The sequence below is a fragment of the Monopterus albus genome, unplaced genomic scaffold (genome assembly GCF_001952655.1).
Source record: "Monopterus albus unplaced genomic scaffold, M_albus_1.0 scaffold53.1, whole genome shotgun sequence".
Taxonomy (NCBI): domain Eukaryota; kingdom Metazoa; phylum Chordata; class Actinopteri; order Synbranchiformes; family Synbranchidae; genus Monopterus; species Monopterus albus.
Genome location: NW_018127933.1, coordinates 785,885 through 806,197, shown reverse-complemented (window position 1 = coordinate 806,197; position 20,313 = coordinate 785,885). Strand labels below are relative to the sequence as shown.

General features: G+C 38.7%; 1 protein-coding gene across 1 annotated transcript; it reads right to left on the bottom strand.

The window, feature by feature from the left end:
• Positions 1-10,566: 10,566 nt before the first annotated feature.
• On the bottom strand, positions 10,567-18,167 carry LOC109961259 (thiamine transporter 2-like). Its single transcript, XM_020601945.1, has 5 exons — positions 17,976-18,167; positions 15,807-16,560; positions 12,079-12,271; positions 11,139-11,280; positions 10,567-10,854 (listed from the first exon to the last, which is right to left on the bottom strand). The coding sequence occupies exons 1-5, from the start codon at positions 18,165-18,167 to the stop codon at positions 10,708-10,710; spliced, it is 1,428 nt and encodes a 475-aa protein (XP_020457601.1). The 3' UTR covers positions 10,567-10,707.
• Positions 18,168-20,313: the final 2,146 nt, after the last annotated feature.

The following is a 20,313-nucleotide window of genomic DNA, read 5'->3' as shown; positions in this document are numbered from 1 at the left end:
GGAGCTGGGATATAGCTGCTGAAGGCTCAGGTTTCAGTCCTGGAGAGAGAGTTTACTTCAAACCCTGGCTATTTTAAGAAGACTCAGGCTGTTAATTGCTCATTATTTTCTGACTTAACTATTCATATAAATGTTAACTGACAGGTTGATGACTAGCAATTATAAGGCAATACAAAGTGTTTCACACATTACAGTATAGTGCTATTCTCTGAAAGCTCATGCCACAGGAGCTCACATTTTGATTGATTTGATTTGATTTGATTTATTCATTCAAGCATGTAAAACAGTTGATATGTCAACACATGTAATTTCACACATATCCAACAATAATAATCCTATATCAATTTACTTATACCTAGTACATGCTTGAACGGAGTAGGAAGAAGTTAGACTTATCCAGTCCTACCCCATGACATCATCTTACAACTTTTAAATCCTAAGCAATATCTCTACATAAATAATTATACTCTACAACACACAAGTAATATACTACAGAATTATTACAGAGTGTTAACATTCTACATAATTACATTCATAGTTAAATATCTTCTACGCTACACAAGTAATATACTAAAGAATTATTACAGTGTTAACATTCTACATAATTACATTCATAGTTAAATATCTTCTACGCTACACAAGTAATATACTAAAGAATTATTACAGTGTTAACATTCTACATAATTACATTCATAGTTAAATATCTTCTACGCTACACAAGTAATATACTAAAGAATTATTACAGTGTTAACATTCTACATAATTACATTCATAGTTAAATATCTTCTACGCTACACAAGTAATATACTAAAGAATTATTACAGTGTTAACATTCTACATAATTACATTCATAGTTAAATATCTTCTACGCTACACAAGTAATATACTAAAGAATTATTACAGTGTTAACATTCTACATAATTACATTCATAGTTAAATATCTTCTACGCTACACAAGTAATATACAGTGAGCTTTTGTATGTATTTCCCCAGTTTTCAACGCCATACTCTAAGTATGGTAAAATCAATGAGGAATACAAAATGCGTAGTGCTTTCCCATCCAGAATATATTTAACCCTTGCCAATATCGATATATTTTTTGCTATTTTATTCTGAGCATATCTGATATGAGATTTCCAGGAGAATTTGTCATCAACTATGACACCTAGAAATTAAATTTTATGTACTCGTTCGATATTAGCTCCCCCAATTTTCAATTGAAGTTCATTGTCTAGTCTGCGATTCCCAAATACCATAAATTTAGTTTTATCCAAATTCAGAGATAGTATATTACTATCACACCATTTCTTTATCTTCTCAAGTTCCTGTGTAACCCATCCAGACAGCACTGCAAACATGCACCATAGTAAAGTATTGTATATACTGGACCCAGTGAGCTGCACAGCACACTGCACACAGACATGAAAGCAGTTTTCTGTGAGGCACAGTCTTCATGTTGTCACTGTAAAGACTTTCACTTTAAACATCCACTGGGTCACTACAGTGTGCATCTTGCACATAATGATGTTATGCGACAAAGCAGCTACACTGTACACATGTAAAATGGCACAGAGTAACATTTAGATACTGCCTGGTAGTCAGCAGCATGCAAATCAGCTCTGTCACAGTGTCTTTCATTTGTTCCAATGTTAGGGTAGATACAGTAAATATTGCATATGCACTCAGGAATTGCAATTGCACCTTTATTTGTTTGTCCTAAAAAGCATATGGAAAACAGCATATGACAAGCTTTAGCGCTTATAGAAGGACAAGACAGAAAGATTTATCTTTGTGCAATCTGAAGAGGAAGACATGATCTGCAAGGAGCTGAGAGTGTGGAGGAGGCAGCCTGGCAGAGGACAGATAATTCTTGCTACTGAATAGACATCCAAGTGTTACATAAAATCACACACACGGACACACACAAAACCATGCAAAAGCACTGCCTACACACACATGTTCTAGGTCTTTGTCTTTCTGTCTCTCTCTCCTTCTCAGCTTCAGACACACATTTGCAGAGTTGTAGGGTGGGGCGGCAAGAGTAAAATGATATACTGGCTCGAACAATTAATGGCATTATTCTATCTGGTAAGTACGTCTAAGACTGGATGACATACACTTTATAATAAGGAAACTATTTTAAATTAAATTAGAAAATGTGCTTTCAATCATGCCTATAGTCATGTGAAGCTCATAACTGATGCCAATACATTATGTATGTACTTGCACGTGCAGTTTGTATACTACCTATGGATTTGCATGCATATATGTGCACATGCTGGCATCTCAGTTTACATTTACAAGATTTATATGACAGCTTGTCTTAACATATCCACAGCAGTGGATAAGCAGTGTGCAAAAGTAATACAGTATCATAATATGGGAATAACTACTATATCACTAATAAAATAATTATACATTTGATAACACTTATGGCATTATAAATGGTATTAAAGATATATAACATTTAAATTCACAGAACCCTCTCTCTTCACAGTGTTTCCTTGATCTGGCATCGTACAAAAGACAATTTGTTATTGAAGGCAGTCATGGTGCTGCAGTCACTGGTATACACAAAAGGAATCTAAGTAGCTGTGTGAAGAATGAACAAAAGACAACTTCACATTTGGCCAATTGCTGTGCAAAGTGTGATCATCAGTTTAGGAAAGTTGTGAAAATTGCGGAAAGGAAAGGGGGTGGGGGTGTCAGACGCTGTTAGACAATTTGGAAAGCACTTTATTCAAAGCATACTGAAGCTATAACATGGATGTGAATCCAGATAAAGTGAAGTTTGTGTGCTTTCTATCATGCCATGTTGACACTGATTAAAGAAGATTATTGCAATATGTTTTTAGCTGCAGTAAAGATTGACTGGAGCACATTTGACATCAAGAATTCACATAAAAGGAGCTTTACAGGCAGATTAGATGATAAAAGCTACTGAAAGCAAACAATCTGAAAAGGAAAAGAAAACCTTTGGTGCACTTCTGATCAGGTGCAACACAGCTGCAGGAAAGCACAGGTTGCTAATTAAGTCTCTATTTCCAGGTGCACTTGGCAGTTTTGACAAATGGACCTCCTGAATCACCCACTGTGTGGTGTAAAAGAGAATGTACAATGTACAAAAAGCAAACGCCTGCTATCGTCAAACTCCACTGCTAAAAAAGAGAACTGTGCGCTCACATGAGCTCTTGAAATAACAGCGTGCACAGTACTTTTTTCTGCCTGCTAATGTCATCCAGCAATCACAAACTTCATGACCCCTAGACTATGCGTAATTCAAAACCCTTTTCAATTGCGAGGAAGCAGGCCCACACAGTTGACCAGGTATGTGTGACCTTCATGATGCTGCTGCTTGAGAGCTGCTTGTTTTGTAGGTTTCCCAGTCAGACGCCATCTCTGTCAATCTGCATGACTAATCAGAAATCCTCTCCCTGCAGCAAAAATGTTGCACATCCTTACCTCATCAAGTCTCATTGTCTGACTCACCGTCTGCTAGCCCTGTTTGGCATTTTACACATTTCAAATTTCCATCAAAGCTGAAAATGAAGCCTAAAAGGTACAAGAAAAATAATTTCTAGCTTCCTGTCTACAGTCCTTAGGCCTTCATCAGGCAAAAGGAAAAACAGCACTAAACAAAAAGCATCATATATAAAACACAGTTTAAGACAACATCACAGTCGTGTTTTATGCATTAGCACAGTATATAGAGTACCTGTTATTTCATTGTTTTATTGCTGTGACATATTAGATCATATTAGATAGTGATATGGAGACCTTTATCTTTATTATTATGGCTTACACAATGAAGACACTTTTTATGGTTTAAAGAACAGCTCAAATAGATTTAGGAATGTACACTAAGAGTAAACCTGTACATTCCAAAATTATCGTCCTCAGATCTTAATATATTCAGCTTGTTTGTCATTGTTGCTCCATCTGTCTCCATAATTATCTCAGGCTGTCAAATGTAACTTTATAGTCTCTATGTTGATCTTTCTACTCTTTGGTCACAATGCATTCTGCATTTGCATATTTAACCCCTCAGTGTGCACCACGATGTTTACAGTAGTCTAATCTCTACCTTAGTGAGACTCAGAAGTCTACGAATGGTGACATAAAATGACATATGATCGACACAGTCATTTAATCAGAGAGTTAAAGGTCATTAACATGGTTCAGTGGCTTTTAATCACTACAAAACCTCTGTGGTCCAGAGGGGTTGCATAATGTTGCTTATACCAGGAAATCCCAAGTGACAAGACTATCAACATGCTGGTCACCACCATATCAAATCAAATCAAATCACATTTTATTTGTATAGCGCCAAATCACAACAAAAGTCATCTCCGGACACTTTACAAAGTCAGATAACCTTACTGTTATCAATGTTATTACATAGGGAAAACCCAACAAATCCCCCTTGAGCAAGCACTTATACTATATGTACATATTTAGTTAGAATTGTTCAGGTTGAGGTGGGAAGCAGTGCAGTAGCACACTCAAATTTCCCTAATGACTTCATAAAGGTTCATAATGACACTCTGGTGTCATCATATTTACTGGAAGTCTTCCAAACCTATTGTGTTCCAGAGATGACTGAGCCTCCAATGTCATAAAAAACACTTGTTGACCATGACAGGTTTCTGTTATCACAGTTGCAGTTGCTGCAGTTTAAGGATGTCATTAAAAAGGTTGCTTGATGCTGCTTATACCAGCAAATCTTTAATGGAAATTCCCAGTTAGCAAGACTGTCAACATGCTGGTCACCATTATAAACATTTAGTGAGAATTTTTAGGCTGAAGGCCAGGCCCGTCTACGGTCAAGGTAGCATTGAGTGCTGTGGTTGACTCAGATTTTTCCAAATGACTTCATAAAGCTTCCCGACACCTTGTGTCATGATGTTTATCGTAGATCCTCTGAACCTCAACAGAGCCCTGAGCCTCCAATGTCACAGAAAAACAATGGTTGACCACGACATGCTTTGTCATCACAGTTGTAGTGTCAGTTATCCTGCCACAGATTAAGGCTGCCACAGTCTTTCTTAATGGTTTTCTAATTTCCTGAAAGGGGCCAGAGGATGAAGAAGACCTCAGAAATATGTTTAACAGCTTTTGCAAACTGACATACAAACACACATTTGATATTGTGTCTGTGATATTGCTCAGCTAGCTGCTATGTATGACACAGAGGAGGCTAATAGAGTGTGGTTTTATATCATGCACAGTATAATCACTTTTGACTGAACAATTTTAGTAAAGAGTTGCAGCCTCTTGTAATAGTGTTTGTGTGTGTGTGTGTGTGTGTGTGTGTGTATGTGGAGATGGGGAGGGGTGATACTGCATGTTATACACAGCCACATACTGGTTTTTAGACTGATAAGTATCTGTGCTGTTTGTGTACTTTGTCACATTCTAACGGACTTCAAAACAGAAGCTATAACTGTAACTTAGACAAAAAAAGACCTGCTGTTCATTGATGGATTATATGGATGACCATTTCAAGTCTTTGCAGGGTGAGTTTCACAATGGATTTGAATCCTAAAATGCAATGGTGCAGCCATCATGGCTAGTGTGGGAATGATTAGAGTACTTCAGTTAAGAAAGGACAGAAAGGCTGATACATGACTGACAGTATTGGGTGAAGTGCAGTATAATGTAGCAAAAAATAGAAATACTCATATACAGGCACCTCAAAATTACAGTACTGGAGTAAATGTTACAGGCTATTCTGACCATTCACACACTATGATGTAGTGAGGTAGAGCACATCACGTGGGAGCTGCAGCACATTCGAGTAGTCTGCAGCAACTACCAAGCAGAACTTTCTCCATGTCAGTGAGTGAAAAAGAAGTCAAATGTTGTGACTGCTGCTCTTTATCCTGTTTCACATGGCAATCATTGGTTTGTGCTTTTTATTGTATTTTATTGACCTTGTATTAGACGTTCCTTATATTAGAAGCGGTGGTCATCACTGTCTCCTCACAGCAAGAAGGTTCGAGCCGGGGCGAACCCGAAGCCTTTTTGTGCGGAGGCTGCATGTCCTCTCTGTGCATGCGTGGGCTCTGTCCCGGCCCCGGTACTCTGGCTTCCTCCCACAGTCCACAGACATGCAGCTTAGGCTGACTGGTGACTCTAAATTGCCCTTGAGTGTGAGTGCGTGTGTTTTGTCTGTCTCTGAGTGTCAGTCCTATGACAGACAGGCGACCTGTCCAGGGTAGGCCCTGCCTCTCTCTCAGTGTCAGCTGGGATTGTTCCCCCTGCGCGAACCTCTTCAGGATAAGTGCTATGACTAATGAAGGCCACAAGCTGAAATGTGTTGCTCTTACAATAAGGTAATTTTTTCTACAACAAGTCCTGTTTAATAGATTTTATGGAAATTAGTCTTTAAAATAAAGACTGTGAACTGATCCATCAAAGACAGCTATGTCTTTATTTCACTGCATTTTACCAGTGTACAATGAACCTGTTCCTTGTTTAATCTGACAACACTTCATAGTCTCCATAGCTCCTCTAACACAGAGGCCGATGAGTACAACTGAATAAAGTGTACACACTTTATCTATGATAGGGGTGACAGGGGTGCCGGTTTATGTGCAAACCTGAATTCACAAAAATAAGCATTAGTTCTAAGAAATGCTCTTCAAGGAAGCATTAACCATTTCATTGAAAGAACAAACATTACACCATCTGGACTCTGGTTTCAAGACAAATTCATCCTTATCATAATCCCTCTCTAATAGCACTGGCAGATAGGTTTAACAAATTTCAGCAAACTCCACATCAAATCAATACCAGGAATTAATTTTCACAAGGCAACATCTTATCACCAAAAGGCCTTGTTCACAGAAACCAGTTTGATTATTCATATCATAAAAGCACAAGTGTGAATAAAACAGTTTTTGATGTCTGAATTTCATTTAACTGCATTAGTTTCAGGGTCCTGCTGTTGTGCACGATGGCTCGCTGTTATGCAGTTAGTAACGCCCGAGCTTTTCCTGCTATACATTGCATAATGTCTACAGTTTTACTTTGAATAAAATGTCTAGGTATACAGACAAATTCAAGACACAGACTGGCTCTGGGAAACCTTTAGGTACAGTTGCCATGTCCAGAGATTTACACAGTTAATGACGTCACACTGCTGTGCCATCCAGGTGTAAAATTAAGTGCAGTCTGTCTGTATTAGTCTGACACTGCATCATTTCTGTTCCTGTTGCTGCTTCTGTAATTGCAGGTGTTTAATTAACTATACAGAAGAGATGCAGCATCAATCTGCAGTCGATACAATGTGCAGCAAATGGACCACCACTTGACATGAGTGGTGGAAGAAGCACTCAAAATTACAAAAGTATTAGCAGAAAATACATGTCAAATACAAAAGTAAAACTTCTCTTTAGGTAAAATGGCACAGTTTACACTGATGTACTATATGTACTAGTTAACTATATGTACATGTATTATTTGATTATTATTATTGATGTATTACTGTGCACATCACATTTAATGTTGTAGCTGGTAAAGGTAGAGCAAATTTTAACTACAATATATAGTTATAATTTTAAGTACTGCTGGGTAGCTTGTGAATTTTTCACCAAGGATCAATAAATCCTATGAATATACTGTATTTGGTTTTAATAACCTCTTTCTGAAAAGTAACTAAGTTATCACATTTTTTATGAAATCTAGTGAAGTTGAAGTATGGAGTAGCAGAAAATAAAAATACCTCCAAATTGTATTTCAGTGGTTGAGTAAATGTACTTAGTTACTTTCCCCCAGAATTAGCAGCCCTGTTGCACTGCACAGATGTAATCAGGAGAAACTCACCTGTGGCACATGCTGACGTGTAAACCAACACAAAGCAGGAAGAGGTCAGTGAGCATTCACTTTCTATTCTGCACTTGGAAGCATTTGATGATGTCTCACATACCAAATATTATGAAGGGGAGGCAAATATCCATTTCTCATTTATTGGAGGGGTGTGGGATGCTGTGAAAACTAAAATGTAAGTTCTATAAAAAAAAAAAAAAAACAACAACCCCCACATCTTACTACACAGACATTTTCCCACAGAAGTGGACAAACTGGTGTATGGTAGGAGGCTCCTGAAGCAGTGGCACTGTCAACACATGCCTCCATTCACTTGTTGAAAATAGCTGATTTGAGACCAAATTCGAACTCAGTAATAATTATTTTACACTAAAACAAGCAGAGTACCTTATATTTTTTTTTCCATAAAATCATGGTACAGAAATACAATACTGTGACAAACTATGACCACAGGGCTTTTTCTTTACTTCATTTTTCTTTAAAGTACAGAATGTGCTATGGGCCTACACTAACCTGCTCAGTGGTGCTGATGGTATTTCAGAGCAGAATGATGTGATATCATATGTAAACAGTACCTGTGAGAAGCTGTTGAAGCTTAGCACCACCTACAGACATTTCATTATATCACATGCCATGCTGCTGCACAAATACGCTGCAGTCATGGTAAACATGGCCCCTTAACTCAGCAGTGTGGCCCTTTGAATGGCTACTGATGTACAGTATAATGTTTACCATGTTCACCAACCAAGCACAATAGCATTTGGTAATTCAAACTAAAGATAAAGGATTGGAGTTCATCCTGATAGGGACATGAACATGTGCACAAAATGTCATCCAGCACAGTAGGATTCTTCTTCTGGGAAAGACCTGAATGTATCAAAGTATCAAATTTCAGATTTGAGATTCTTCAGCCTGGACCAAAGTGGTGGACCAACCAACCAGCCAGCAAGCACTGCTGTATCTAGAACAATACTGATGGCAACATTAAAGAATAAAACCCACAAAGCAAGAAACCACCATCTGCTTTTACAGAGCAGTGACTGTTATCTGATTTGTACTCAGTGTCACCTGAACATGGGACCTACCATCTACTCATGTAAGCACAGGGGTGAGTTAAAGTGGTGCTATCAAACAAAGGAAAGGATACAAATTAACAACAAAATAATTTACATAAATTAAACTTATTATTACTGACACTGCAATTTAGGTACCCGCACAAAAGCTCCCACATGAATTTCACTGAATGTCATTTGCTTTTGAACAAACTGTGCTTAAACAACTTAACCGGGCTCAGTCAGGGATAGAGCAGCTCACCTGTTTTCACTTTCATGAGCAGGCAATCTGCTCACTGAATCGAAAAAACCCAGGATGTGAAAGTTGACTGATCAATTTGCTGAGTACATTAAACACATACTGTAAGTTAATCTGATAATGTTCAGAAAACTGCAAGAGTCTCAATGACAACACCAGACAAAACCAAAAAAGGGACATATCATCATTAAGATATAATTAATTAACACATATAATTGAAAGTCAGATGCTACAATGCATGCATCATGTGCCTGTGGATGACTGCTCATTTCCATTTGTTCTGTCTGCCTGACTGCTGTATGGTGTTTATAAAAAAAAGGACAGCAACTGTTATTTGGCAAATATCACAAACATGCAGAATTACAGCAGCAGGTTTAGACACCACCTCCTGAAAATGATTGCACTATACTGATTTTAACAAGGTGGATGGTGATTAGAGTACATGTTAATCCCATCTTTTTTAGGTTTACTTCCTGGAAATATACCTTTGTGCCAAGATATATTTAATCAGTAGCTAGAATACAGAATCAGGCCTTTTTCAACATGGCCCAAATCCTCAGAAACAAATGAATCTGTTACCTGGCAACACCATTCACCATCACTGTCTTATTACACATACTAATGCCCTTAACTCACAAACGTCACTCCTATCCTATCGTCAGGTGAGTATCAAAACATCCTCAGTGAGCCCAGAGGTATTTATCGGGATTTATAATGCTGTACCAAAACCTTACGTGTCCCTTTAAGAAGCAGTAGAGGAAAATATTTTCTAGAAAGTCCAGGAACGTTGTTCGCTGAATATAACGAGAGCAGGCTGCTGGCTGTGCTGGGGAGGATTTGCAACTTTTGTAACAGAGCTTACATAAAGTATCATGACATCCAATCTAGTGTGTCTTCAGTACTGATTATATTTGTAGGTTTTTAAAAACAGGTTATTTTTATAGTTTTTCCCCCACATATACAGCAGTCCTGGTTTTAATTTACCTGAGAAGCCAATATGTTGTTATGCAATTATTATGTAAAATGAGAAGTGTCTGAGAAAATAATTAAAAATGTTCACCAAATGTCAGTAGTACATTTGGAGACCAAGAGATTCATAAAAATAGTTAAATTATTATAAAGTTAATCTCCAAAATAAAAATGCACAACTGTGTAGGTGACTTAAATTTTGCATTAAAGACAGGCACTGGAAACAAAACAATTTTTTTTTTCATCTCAGCTAAGCCCTCTGAATGTCAAACACCTGTACTAGCTGAACCTGATACTTTTTCTGGCTTACAACATCCAGGTTCATGCATCAAACACACACAGAAAATAATGAAAGAGCTGCCAGTAGTGTTCTTTTTCTTTTATTTTGTACAGCTAGTGCCATCTGGTGGCCACTTGGAGGGGTTGCACTTCCATTATGAGTCAAAACACGTCTGTAAAAGTGAATCATTGAAAATCCTGCTAATGACGCTCTACACATGTATTTACAGTGTGTCCAAGCTTTTTTTTTGCTGCTGATTGCTGGCACTGGGGTAATCCATTACATTTGTGTGAGTTGTGTATATTTTTAGAGCTTGGTCACAGATCATGGGAGCCTTCTGGCAGGTTGGTGGCTCTTTCTGCCTGGTTGCCTGCAGCAGCACGTTTCATGTGTAGCACAGTATACACGCCTCTGACGGTGAGCAGCAGGGAAACAGCAACAAAGAATGAGGCGTAGATGACAAACTGAAAAGAGAAGTGAGGGTTATTTGCACAGTGACTGACTACCTAAGGACAGTTAATAGTGCTGATTAATGAAAAAAAATGAGAACAACATTATTCTCTTTGAAGGGCATTTGGTGAACAAACCACTAGAGACAAAAAAGAATAAATAAATAAATACTTTTTTCAGCTTATATTTTATTTATTTATTCAAAAACTGTTTATTTTATTTCCCTTTATTTATTTTCCTCAATTTATTGTGAAGCTCTTTATCACTTCACATTCAGTATGTTTAGATACTCCAGTACCTGGGAAGTGATAGTGAGCTGTAGAGACTTGGTATTGATGACGATGGCAGTGAGGACACTCTGGAGTACCATTCCCATGAAGATGTTGATGCCGAAAACCAACGCATAGCGCTTCCTGCTCAGTGTCTTAGCTATCTGAAAACTGGGATATACATACTGTACATGAGAACCACACAGTAAATTGAAGTTGCACATGCAGATTTGTTTATTTGTCAGTTACATTAAGGGCCTACAACAAAGCACAATCAAATTAAATATATGGAAATGTATTTAAAAATAACATTTCAAATACAGTGATTCTTTTGGTGAAACTACGTTATTGAACGCATGGTCACTGACCTTTTGCAGTGTTGTCATGGACCACTAGGGGGCCAAGGACCACTGGTTGAAAACGCCTGGACTAAACGATCATGGAACTTTTCAGGACCAATAATAAGGACCCCTGTCTTACTTTCATTCAGCTGAAGAAGATTTCTGGTTGTCCAGCATTTTACATCTCCAAGACAACTTAAGTTGAATTTTTGCTTCTCCAAAAATACATGTCAACTTCTATGCAGTCAAGGGAGTTATGGGTAAATGTAGATTGATTTTGTCTCCTAACCAGGGCCCATTTATTGTATCTGAAGACCAAGGAGGTGACCAGGGTAGTGTGTTATGCTCTGCTGTAGCCACAAAGCCCAAATAAAAAGATAGACCAACAGGCCCAAAGGATGAGAAGAGAAATTCTGTCATTGCTACCACATTTACTATATAAACCACAACAGCCTATAATGGCCCTCAAGGTATATCTAGATTTGTTTAAAATGGAAAGCATCTTGTGCTGATGGTTCATTTGTTGCACCATATATTTAAATTCTGCATGTATCCACACTGATGTGTTATATTTTTGGATTGTTAGACAGTAGTTCCATATAGAAACATCTCCATAATCCATTCCTACCTGCAGATGGTGGCGAGCTGCATGTATATCGTTTTGGACAAGATGTAGCATGTGTAGCTGATCCAGATGTTGTCGGTCAAATCCATCAGGAATACAGCCCCAGCGATCAGGAATGTTAAAACCCCCAGGAGCAGTTCCCCCCACACAGACCACTCCAGAGACATGTGGCCCACAGCTACAGTGGCTGCAGCTCCTAAAGGAGAACACAGTCAGGCTGTGTCTTACTGTGGGGTTACCATGTTATCTAATTATTGGTCAAGTATCATAATGTAGGCACACTGTAGAAAAAATTTAACTGTAAACAGAGAGAAAAATCAATCTCATATTTAATTGACAACATTTGAGAATCAGTAAATAATCATGTACAAAAGAAAAGAAACTGTACAGTGTGAAATCATTCTACTCAAATTTCATACAGAACTTTTAAATTATAGAAAATAAACAATTTTAGATTGTCTCAAAAATGTGCTGGTACTACATGGCTGTGGTGAGGCTGGGATGATAAGGCTCTATCAGGTCTTTAAGATACGATGGAGCTTTGTCATAAAGGGCTTTATATGTTAGTAGAAGGATTTTAAATTCTGTTTTATTTCCCCTAACTCAACAAATCAATAAAACCGTAATGATTTTTTCAAAGGAATCTGGGAGACTTTCTCCCTGTGCAGTGGAATATATCACAGGTGCTCTATTTTTACAATATGATCCGAACTTCTGTTTATGTTGGAAGGTACTTTAAAATGTGTCTGCTCATACTGTGCCATTATTATGATCCTTAACAGAACACAAGGGTTAATATCTATAGTTTAATTTTAATTACATATGTCATGTTATCGGTGAGAAATAAAATAAAATACATGTACGGCAAAATGAATTAATCATTCAAATTAATTTATTCAATTTTGTTTCATAGTTCATCCCTCCCTATTTAGCAGACTTTTCTTCTCTGTGTCATATATTGTCTTTGTCTGACAAAGAGTCAGTTATTTCAGGTGGATGTCTATCAGTATCTATCTGATACTGATATCCAACATTAAAATCATGCATTTGAACACTGAACGGGTCTAATAATGTTGCTTGTTTCCGCCACAAGGTGGCACAGTGCAGCCCTGATACACCACAAAGCTCCCTTCACCACATGTGAAGGAATGACCTTTATTCTCGGTGGATGGATGTAAAGCTGGGGACTTAGGACAGTGAACCTTTGGAGCATTGATTACTTGAAGACACTCTTCCCCATTCTATTTCCTGAAATGGTTTTATCTCATCTGTCTCTGTGTCTTCAGTTCACATCACTTCTTTGCTACATGTTATTCATCTCTACTGCTGTACTGTCCTGTAATTTCAAATGGTTTAATAAAAAATAAACCTAACTGTCATTCAGTAATGTGAATGTAAATAGGAGAACTGCTAAAACCCTGGAGACATAGATCCATTAACCTGGATCTCTTTATCCACTGACACACAAAGATAGACTGTGCATTAAACAATGTCTTTGATTCCTTGTCCCTTTGTGGTCAATCAGTGCTAACAGTCCAGCATACCCCCACCCTGGTCAGCCTGTGTATTTAAGATATACTTAATCAAGCCCCCTGGCTCTAATTAGTAGAGGGGAGTCAAATGGAGACTGACTAATTAGACCAGTTTCCACATCGATGTCAGCTGGAGGCTTAGCAGGGTCAACGGGAACTGGTGTTCTGCTGATGTGAGCTACCTATTGATATGTGCTAGTTAGTGCTTCTGTCCATGGGCAGGCCCACGAGTTTGGGCTCTGTCAGGGTAGGGTTAAGGTTCGATTCATGATAAACATTCTTCGACAAGGCAGTGCAGATCATCAGAACACCAGCTGTACAGCTTCATAGAGATGGATCAATAGCTGCAGCTGGGCTCTGCAGTATTCACGCTACAGGAGTGCATGTTAAATGCTAAAGTGGTGCTGAAATGTCAGTTGAATTGCTTAACTGCATTATAGTTTAACCTGCTGGTGGTGATACAGAACAATTGAGGGTATCACCAGAGTCATTAGGATTCATCCTCTCCTTTTGCTAGACTTCACCAGCCTGAAAAATGCTAAACATCATTCAAATGCTGGTTTCGCTGTGAAATCATCAGATTTACTGTGATTTTAATTTTAAAGGTTCAAACATTTGTTGCCTGAAGGTCACACTCCTTGTGAACTTGGGTATCGCGTGTGTGGCACAGATAGGGTAAATAAGGAACCTGATGATGTGGTAAGGTTGTCAGGCCGATTAGATAACACTGTATTTTATGCATGCTGCATGGAGGGGTAAAATTTTAATCGGTACATTTTGTGCTCCAGTGTGTGGCCTAAATCTAAGCAAAAATCTAATCAGCATGCAGTTTCATGCCATTTTAAATGTGAAACCACGGACAACCCTGGCCTGCGGAAAGTAATGTCCTGACTGAAACTAGGCCTACAGTATGTTGTGAAGACATTATCCACTCACTTACATATATGTTTGATGTGTAAATGACTTTTAATTAATCTATTAGACTACAGATAAATAGATAAGTCAAGATTCCCCGCAACCTCTTGTCCTTGAACCTCATATAATACATCTAAATATAACTAAATATAATTCAGTTTGTTTTGCATATACATTTGGTTTTGTTTTAAAACTAATGAGCTACTAAAGTGCGTTGAAAATAGCAAATTATGTTGTGCTCTTTCTTTGTGTTTTATCATGTTGGTAATCCATATTCATATTTTCCCTCTCGGTTTTCACCAGGTTTTATCCTCAGGGATGTTTTTCTAAGTGTGGAATAGAGAAAAATACAACAGGAATCTTTAGGGAAATATCAGACATGGGCCCTACAGCTTGACTGCATGTTGGACAGAACAATTTACAAGTGAAAGGCATACAGCTGGATGTGGTTTACACAGAGTAATTGCCTTTGGTTTCTAGGGAATACAGGAATGTATCAGTACTATAATCAATAAAAGTGCAGTGGCTGGCTGGCAGCAGCTGCTATGCCCATCTGGGGATGAGAGCAGGCAATTAAATAGACTAATTAATGCTGCTCCTATTGTCTGTCTGCCATGCTTTGGATGTTGTAAAATACTGATAGAGAAGGATTGGCTTTTCTGTCTATTTATTCAATTATTTTTTTGGTAGCGGAATATGTGTAACACCCATAAGCTTTGGACTTGTTTTTACAAGAAGCTGAACCAGTTCTCTTTAAGCTGGGTATGCAGTTGTTGTCATTCAGAATCAATTGAGGATCTCAGGATTTGAGTAACAATTTCTCTTGGGTTTGGCGTGACAGTCTAGCATCAAAGTGACATCATGTCTAATCTGAGAGGTGCTATTTTCCCCAAGAAACAACATACCAAGGAGCTACCAGATCCTTTATATAAAGCATCCCTAATCAATATTTGTTATGTCTCAAATGACTACATGTATTGTTGAACATGTTGCTTGTAGTGATAAACCAAATTCATAGAAAATCACCTGAGTCTGCACTTCTCCTTAGCTGGATTCATGGCCTTCACCTTTACTGTTTTTGGGTCACTCTCATTAGATTCATTTTTAGCCCCACTTGGTAAATGTTTTGGGGTCAAAACCCACTGCACACTATCTTTCCAACACCAAACAGCAGCCAGACAAAGTGAGTGACTAGCTCCTCTAGCTATGAAGAATTTAGCAGCTACCAACCAGGTATTTCCCTCACAATACACCAGCACACCACTGATGGTGCCCCCAGTTCACCTGACAATGTGCCGATGCCGTCCACTCCTCCATTGTAGGCGGTGAAGTTATGGGGTTGAATGTAAAGCCAGAGGAGCTGGACATAGCTTGCAACCTGGTAGAAGCCGCACCTCCCCGTAGCTGCCCATATGCAGAAGAAGAGCACAGCCACAGAGGAATAACATTGCTTACAGTCCAATACGAGCCTTGTGAACATCCTCCCAATATGCCTGGCAGCTGTCACGCTCCAAACCCAGATGTAGTACTGACTTTCTGATTTGTCAGCGTCCTCATCTGCGTTTCTCTGTTGTACAGAATAGTTTTCCTTAATAAATAAACTAGTCTTAGGCATGGGCAGTAACAGGGAAGTTATCAGTGCTATGGACACAGAGATGAGAGTCACAAAAGCCAAGCAATACAAAGACACCCCGCCCAAAGACTGTAGGATTTGAGCCAGCAGGGCACCCACAGCGTAGCCCAGCAGATTGGCCCCTCGGACATAACTGGTCACTCTCTGATAGTAGCTGGGCTGAACCACACTGTAAATGTAGGTGAAATAAGCCACATCTGCTGCCATGGCAATGCTGTAGCTGAAGAGTGCCACCTGAGCTGCGCGGATCCCCGAGCCAAGAAGTACCAGCAGAAAGGCTGTGACATAGGAGAGCCCCTGGAGGACGATTACAGGCTTGTACCTCAGGAGGTCTGTCACCAGGAGGACTGGGATGAGGAAAACCAGGCTGAAGTAAGTCAACACAGGATAGACCTGTGTAGTTACCTGGATATGGAGGAAGGCAGACAGAGACTTTTTAGTTTTAGAAAGTGATCGTTAATGTGAAACACGAGATCTGCACACCAGATACATTCTCACCTCTATTAATTATTAAATAAACTCTGCATTTGCATGATGAACAGAAAGCAGCAAGAAGGAGGTGCATAAAGTTACAAGTATATATATTTACTACTGCTGCTTCACATTAAGTGTACAAGTAGCAAAAGGCGAGTGGCTTGTTGTGGAGCAGCCGTAGGAACTGCAGTGCATGTACAGTACTGTTAACTCTATCTTTCAGCAAAATGCTTCTCCATGACTAGACAGCGATCACAGGTATATTTTCATCAGCAGGCAATTTTAAGCTTTTGCAAGGGAGTAATAGAAGAAGGAGCAGCCATGGCGGGAGGTTAGATGAAGAGCTGCGACATGCTGCACACTTCCAGCTCCTCATGAAGGTGGCAACTTTGTGTCCCACTTTTGTGGCGGGAAATTACTTGCACCATCTACAGTGTGAAACTAGGCTGCAGCTAATGATTTGTGGTAAAATTACGTGTGCTAATTCGGCTGCACTATACAACAAACCGATACAAGAGTTTCTCTTCTGTTGTAATTCTGAGCACAGCAGCTCAGAGAGTGTTTGCTGTAGTATTTAACTTCAGTTGCTGTTACCACACTCACCATCTGTCTACAAATTAATCAGGACTAAAATCTTAAGGCTTACAACTTTAAATAATCACTTAATATTGCTTAATCTGTCCCCAGACAATAAATCCTAATTACTGTGGTGTCCCCCTGAATTATCACAGTGCCTTGGTTACTGTGAGGGTTGTGGCGTCACTCTCTCAGTTTTGTCCTTACTCACTCTACTTTGTTGGAATGACTGAAACAGGAAGTTTAATTTTTAGGGTTTTGCTTGGGTTCACAAACTTTAAAAAAATCTATATCATCACACACACGCAACCCCCCCCAAAAGGACAAACTGAAAAGGCATCATTGAGCAACACATATGTACGCCTTGAGTATATCTGCTATAATTGTGTCTTCTTGATGCCTTGTATGTGACAAAATTTAGTTTCTTGCCACCAGTGAGGCATAATACCGTCGATGCTCTGTTAGTCTCCTCAGCCTGCAGCAAACTTTACTTGTCATGTGAACCTAACAGGTCTGCTGACGTCATTTTGCTCTGGTGTATGTTATTCTTTCATGCATGGAAAAAAAAAAAAATGTAATATTACTAGGATCTCTCCTCTGGGCAAATTTCAAATGCAGCCTGAAACCAAACATTGTATTATTCATATTTAAATTTCTTTACATTATTAATATTATTCATATTAAAACAAACCTGCTGAGCAAATCTAATGGCCTAAGGCTTCCTACCTGTACAGCAGTCACACATTTCATTTTGTAGCTTAGTGCATCACCTGTGTTGCGGTGAGATTCTTGTAAGGTCCCGTGAAAAACTCTGTCAAGAAAGGCTCTATGGGTCTCATCATGGAGAAGAAACCATAGACGCAGAGCAGCACAGTGGGGCCCACCCATCCAGCACAGCAAGGCGTATAACGGGCTGCCCGGCAAGGCCTGTTGCCACACTTCCAGCTGCAGCAGAAATCCATTGTTTCTCTGTGGCTCCTTAGGGACGTCTTGCTGTGTCCGGCGAGAGCACAGTCTAAATTAGGCAGTTTAATCTGTCGAGATATGGAAGCCCCAGATAAGGCCAAGGTGAGACTGACTGTGAACACCAAGTCACCTGCTTTGCCATTATTGTTTCTCTCCTCAGAAGTTTTCCTGGCTATGGTGAGACAGGAAAAAATGTGAGGCTGTGAGTGAAGATACAGTACATTAAGATGAAATATGAGGTGGTGAATCTCTGGGGCTCCAGCAGGTTATAATAAACACTGTCTCCGCCTCTGTCTTTATACAAAAACACCCTCATTTCTGCAGATATTGAGGAAGGGATGGAAGTCAAGCTGAGATGTATGAGTGTGTGTGGGGTAGCGTGGTGGTGTGTACACCTGTGCCGAGTGTGTATATACTATGTGCCTGTTTAGCTTCTGCCACCATTAGCCTATGGAGTCTAAAACTACTTACGAGATGCAATGCTTCAACACTGCCTTGATTAAAGCAATAATGAGCCATAAAAGCAGTAATTTTACCAAAAATCTACATACATTTTCTTTAGGCTGCTTTAAAACAGAATGAACTGTGGACTCTTGGACACATCTACACATATATTTAAACTCAAAATTAAATTTACACAAATTTCAATATTCCAGAGTACCTCATCTGATCAGATACTGTTACATTTGGTGTTTTGTCTTGTGACCGTCATAAATAACAAGTTCCTCACTTTAAAGGCAGTTTTGGAGTTTGATGGGTGGCTTGGCAGCGAATGCTTAATACTTAGGAAATAAGCAAGGCAATCATTCCCAAGATGAGAATCACTGCAGTCTGTAATTTAAAATATTTGGCAGCAAATTATGACTCACCAATGGGATGTCAACACAAAGCTCCAACTCAGCTCAAACTGTCACACAGTCTCCATGACTTAATTCTCCACCTCAAGGTCACTAGCAAGGAAAATGTTATTCATACGTTTTATATTTCTGGTTATGTGGTGTCATATTTAAAGTATATCATAGCAAGTGACTGTGGCTGAAGTGTGGCTGAAAATACATTGTAATTCATTAGCTTTACCAGTGTTGTTCAATTCCTTTTTGGGCTGCTTTCCTTCATGTGCTACTGCATTTATGTTACTGAAAACTGAACTACTTACTGAGGAAAATTGCACTTAGAGGCCTATACTACAGATTTGATGGAAATAGCTGCTGTAATTATATTAACTGGCAAGTTTCTTGATTGTTTTGTGTGACAGACTCACTTTACTGTGATTTTAATTTGTGCCGAGGTCTCTTTCACATAAGGGATCCTATATATACAGTAACTTTGTTTAACTAAAAGAAGTTCCTCACCTGTTCTCAGTGAGACCTCCTGAATAAGTAAAGCTTAAACAAATGGTGGTTATGGCATAATGAATCATTTTTTGTGTCATTAATCTCAGCTGTAGCACCTGAACCTTTCATACATGTTTTGTATTTTGGGATTGTTATGAGGGGGCTTATGCCACACTATGCATACTGTAGCTGATTATTTTTTCATTCATTTTTATTGCAGCTTTGGAAGAAAAATATACTCAAGCTCTTGATCCAAGACACTAGTACATTAAAGGCCTTTTTCAAATAATGTAGTATTCACCTCCATCATCATGTAGCGCCTTTCACTCTGCCAACTATTCTAATCCCTTCATAGCTTTTAGTTTCTAAACTAATTGCAGTAGGAACTCTATTGTTTTTAATACTTGCAGTGGCAGTAGTAGCATCAGAAATGATGCTAGCACCTGTTCCTGCACCTGCTGTATCTTGTGTTACAACATAAAAATCTAAACTAAATGACATTTTAATTCAATCTGAGATTTTTTTTTCAATTCTTAATCTCTGCTTATTGTTCTCATCTGCTAGGATGCCGTTTGCACAGATGCCTACGTTCATTTATTTTCACACTGTTATGGGAAACGTGGCTGTATGAACATGGACAAACAAATCTGATATCCTGTTTGGCCATCTGTTTTTTTATACATAAGTAAAGCTTTGCTCATTTTGTTTCCATTGAGCATAGACCAAAGAGTCAGAGCCAAAGCTGTTATATTGTTTAGACATTTACCAAGTAGTTCTCTTTTCATAACAACAAGACTTGAACTGATAC

Bases quoted from the DNA above. Each gene is read 5' to 3' on its own strand.
- LOC109961259 (XM_020601945.1), bottom strand. From the start codon at position 18,167: ATGGATTTCTGCTGCAGCTGGAAGTGTGGCAACAGGCCTTGCCGGGCA. The intron at 16,561-17,975 runs GTGATGCACTAA...CTCCATATCCAG, and splicing joins AGAATCTCACCGCAACACAG to GTAACTACACAGGTCTATCC. The intron at 11,281-12,078 runs GTAGGAATGGAT...TGTATATCCCAG, and splicing joins CAGCTCGCCACCATCTGCAG to TTTTCAGATAGCTAAGACAC.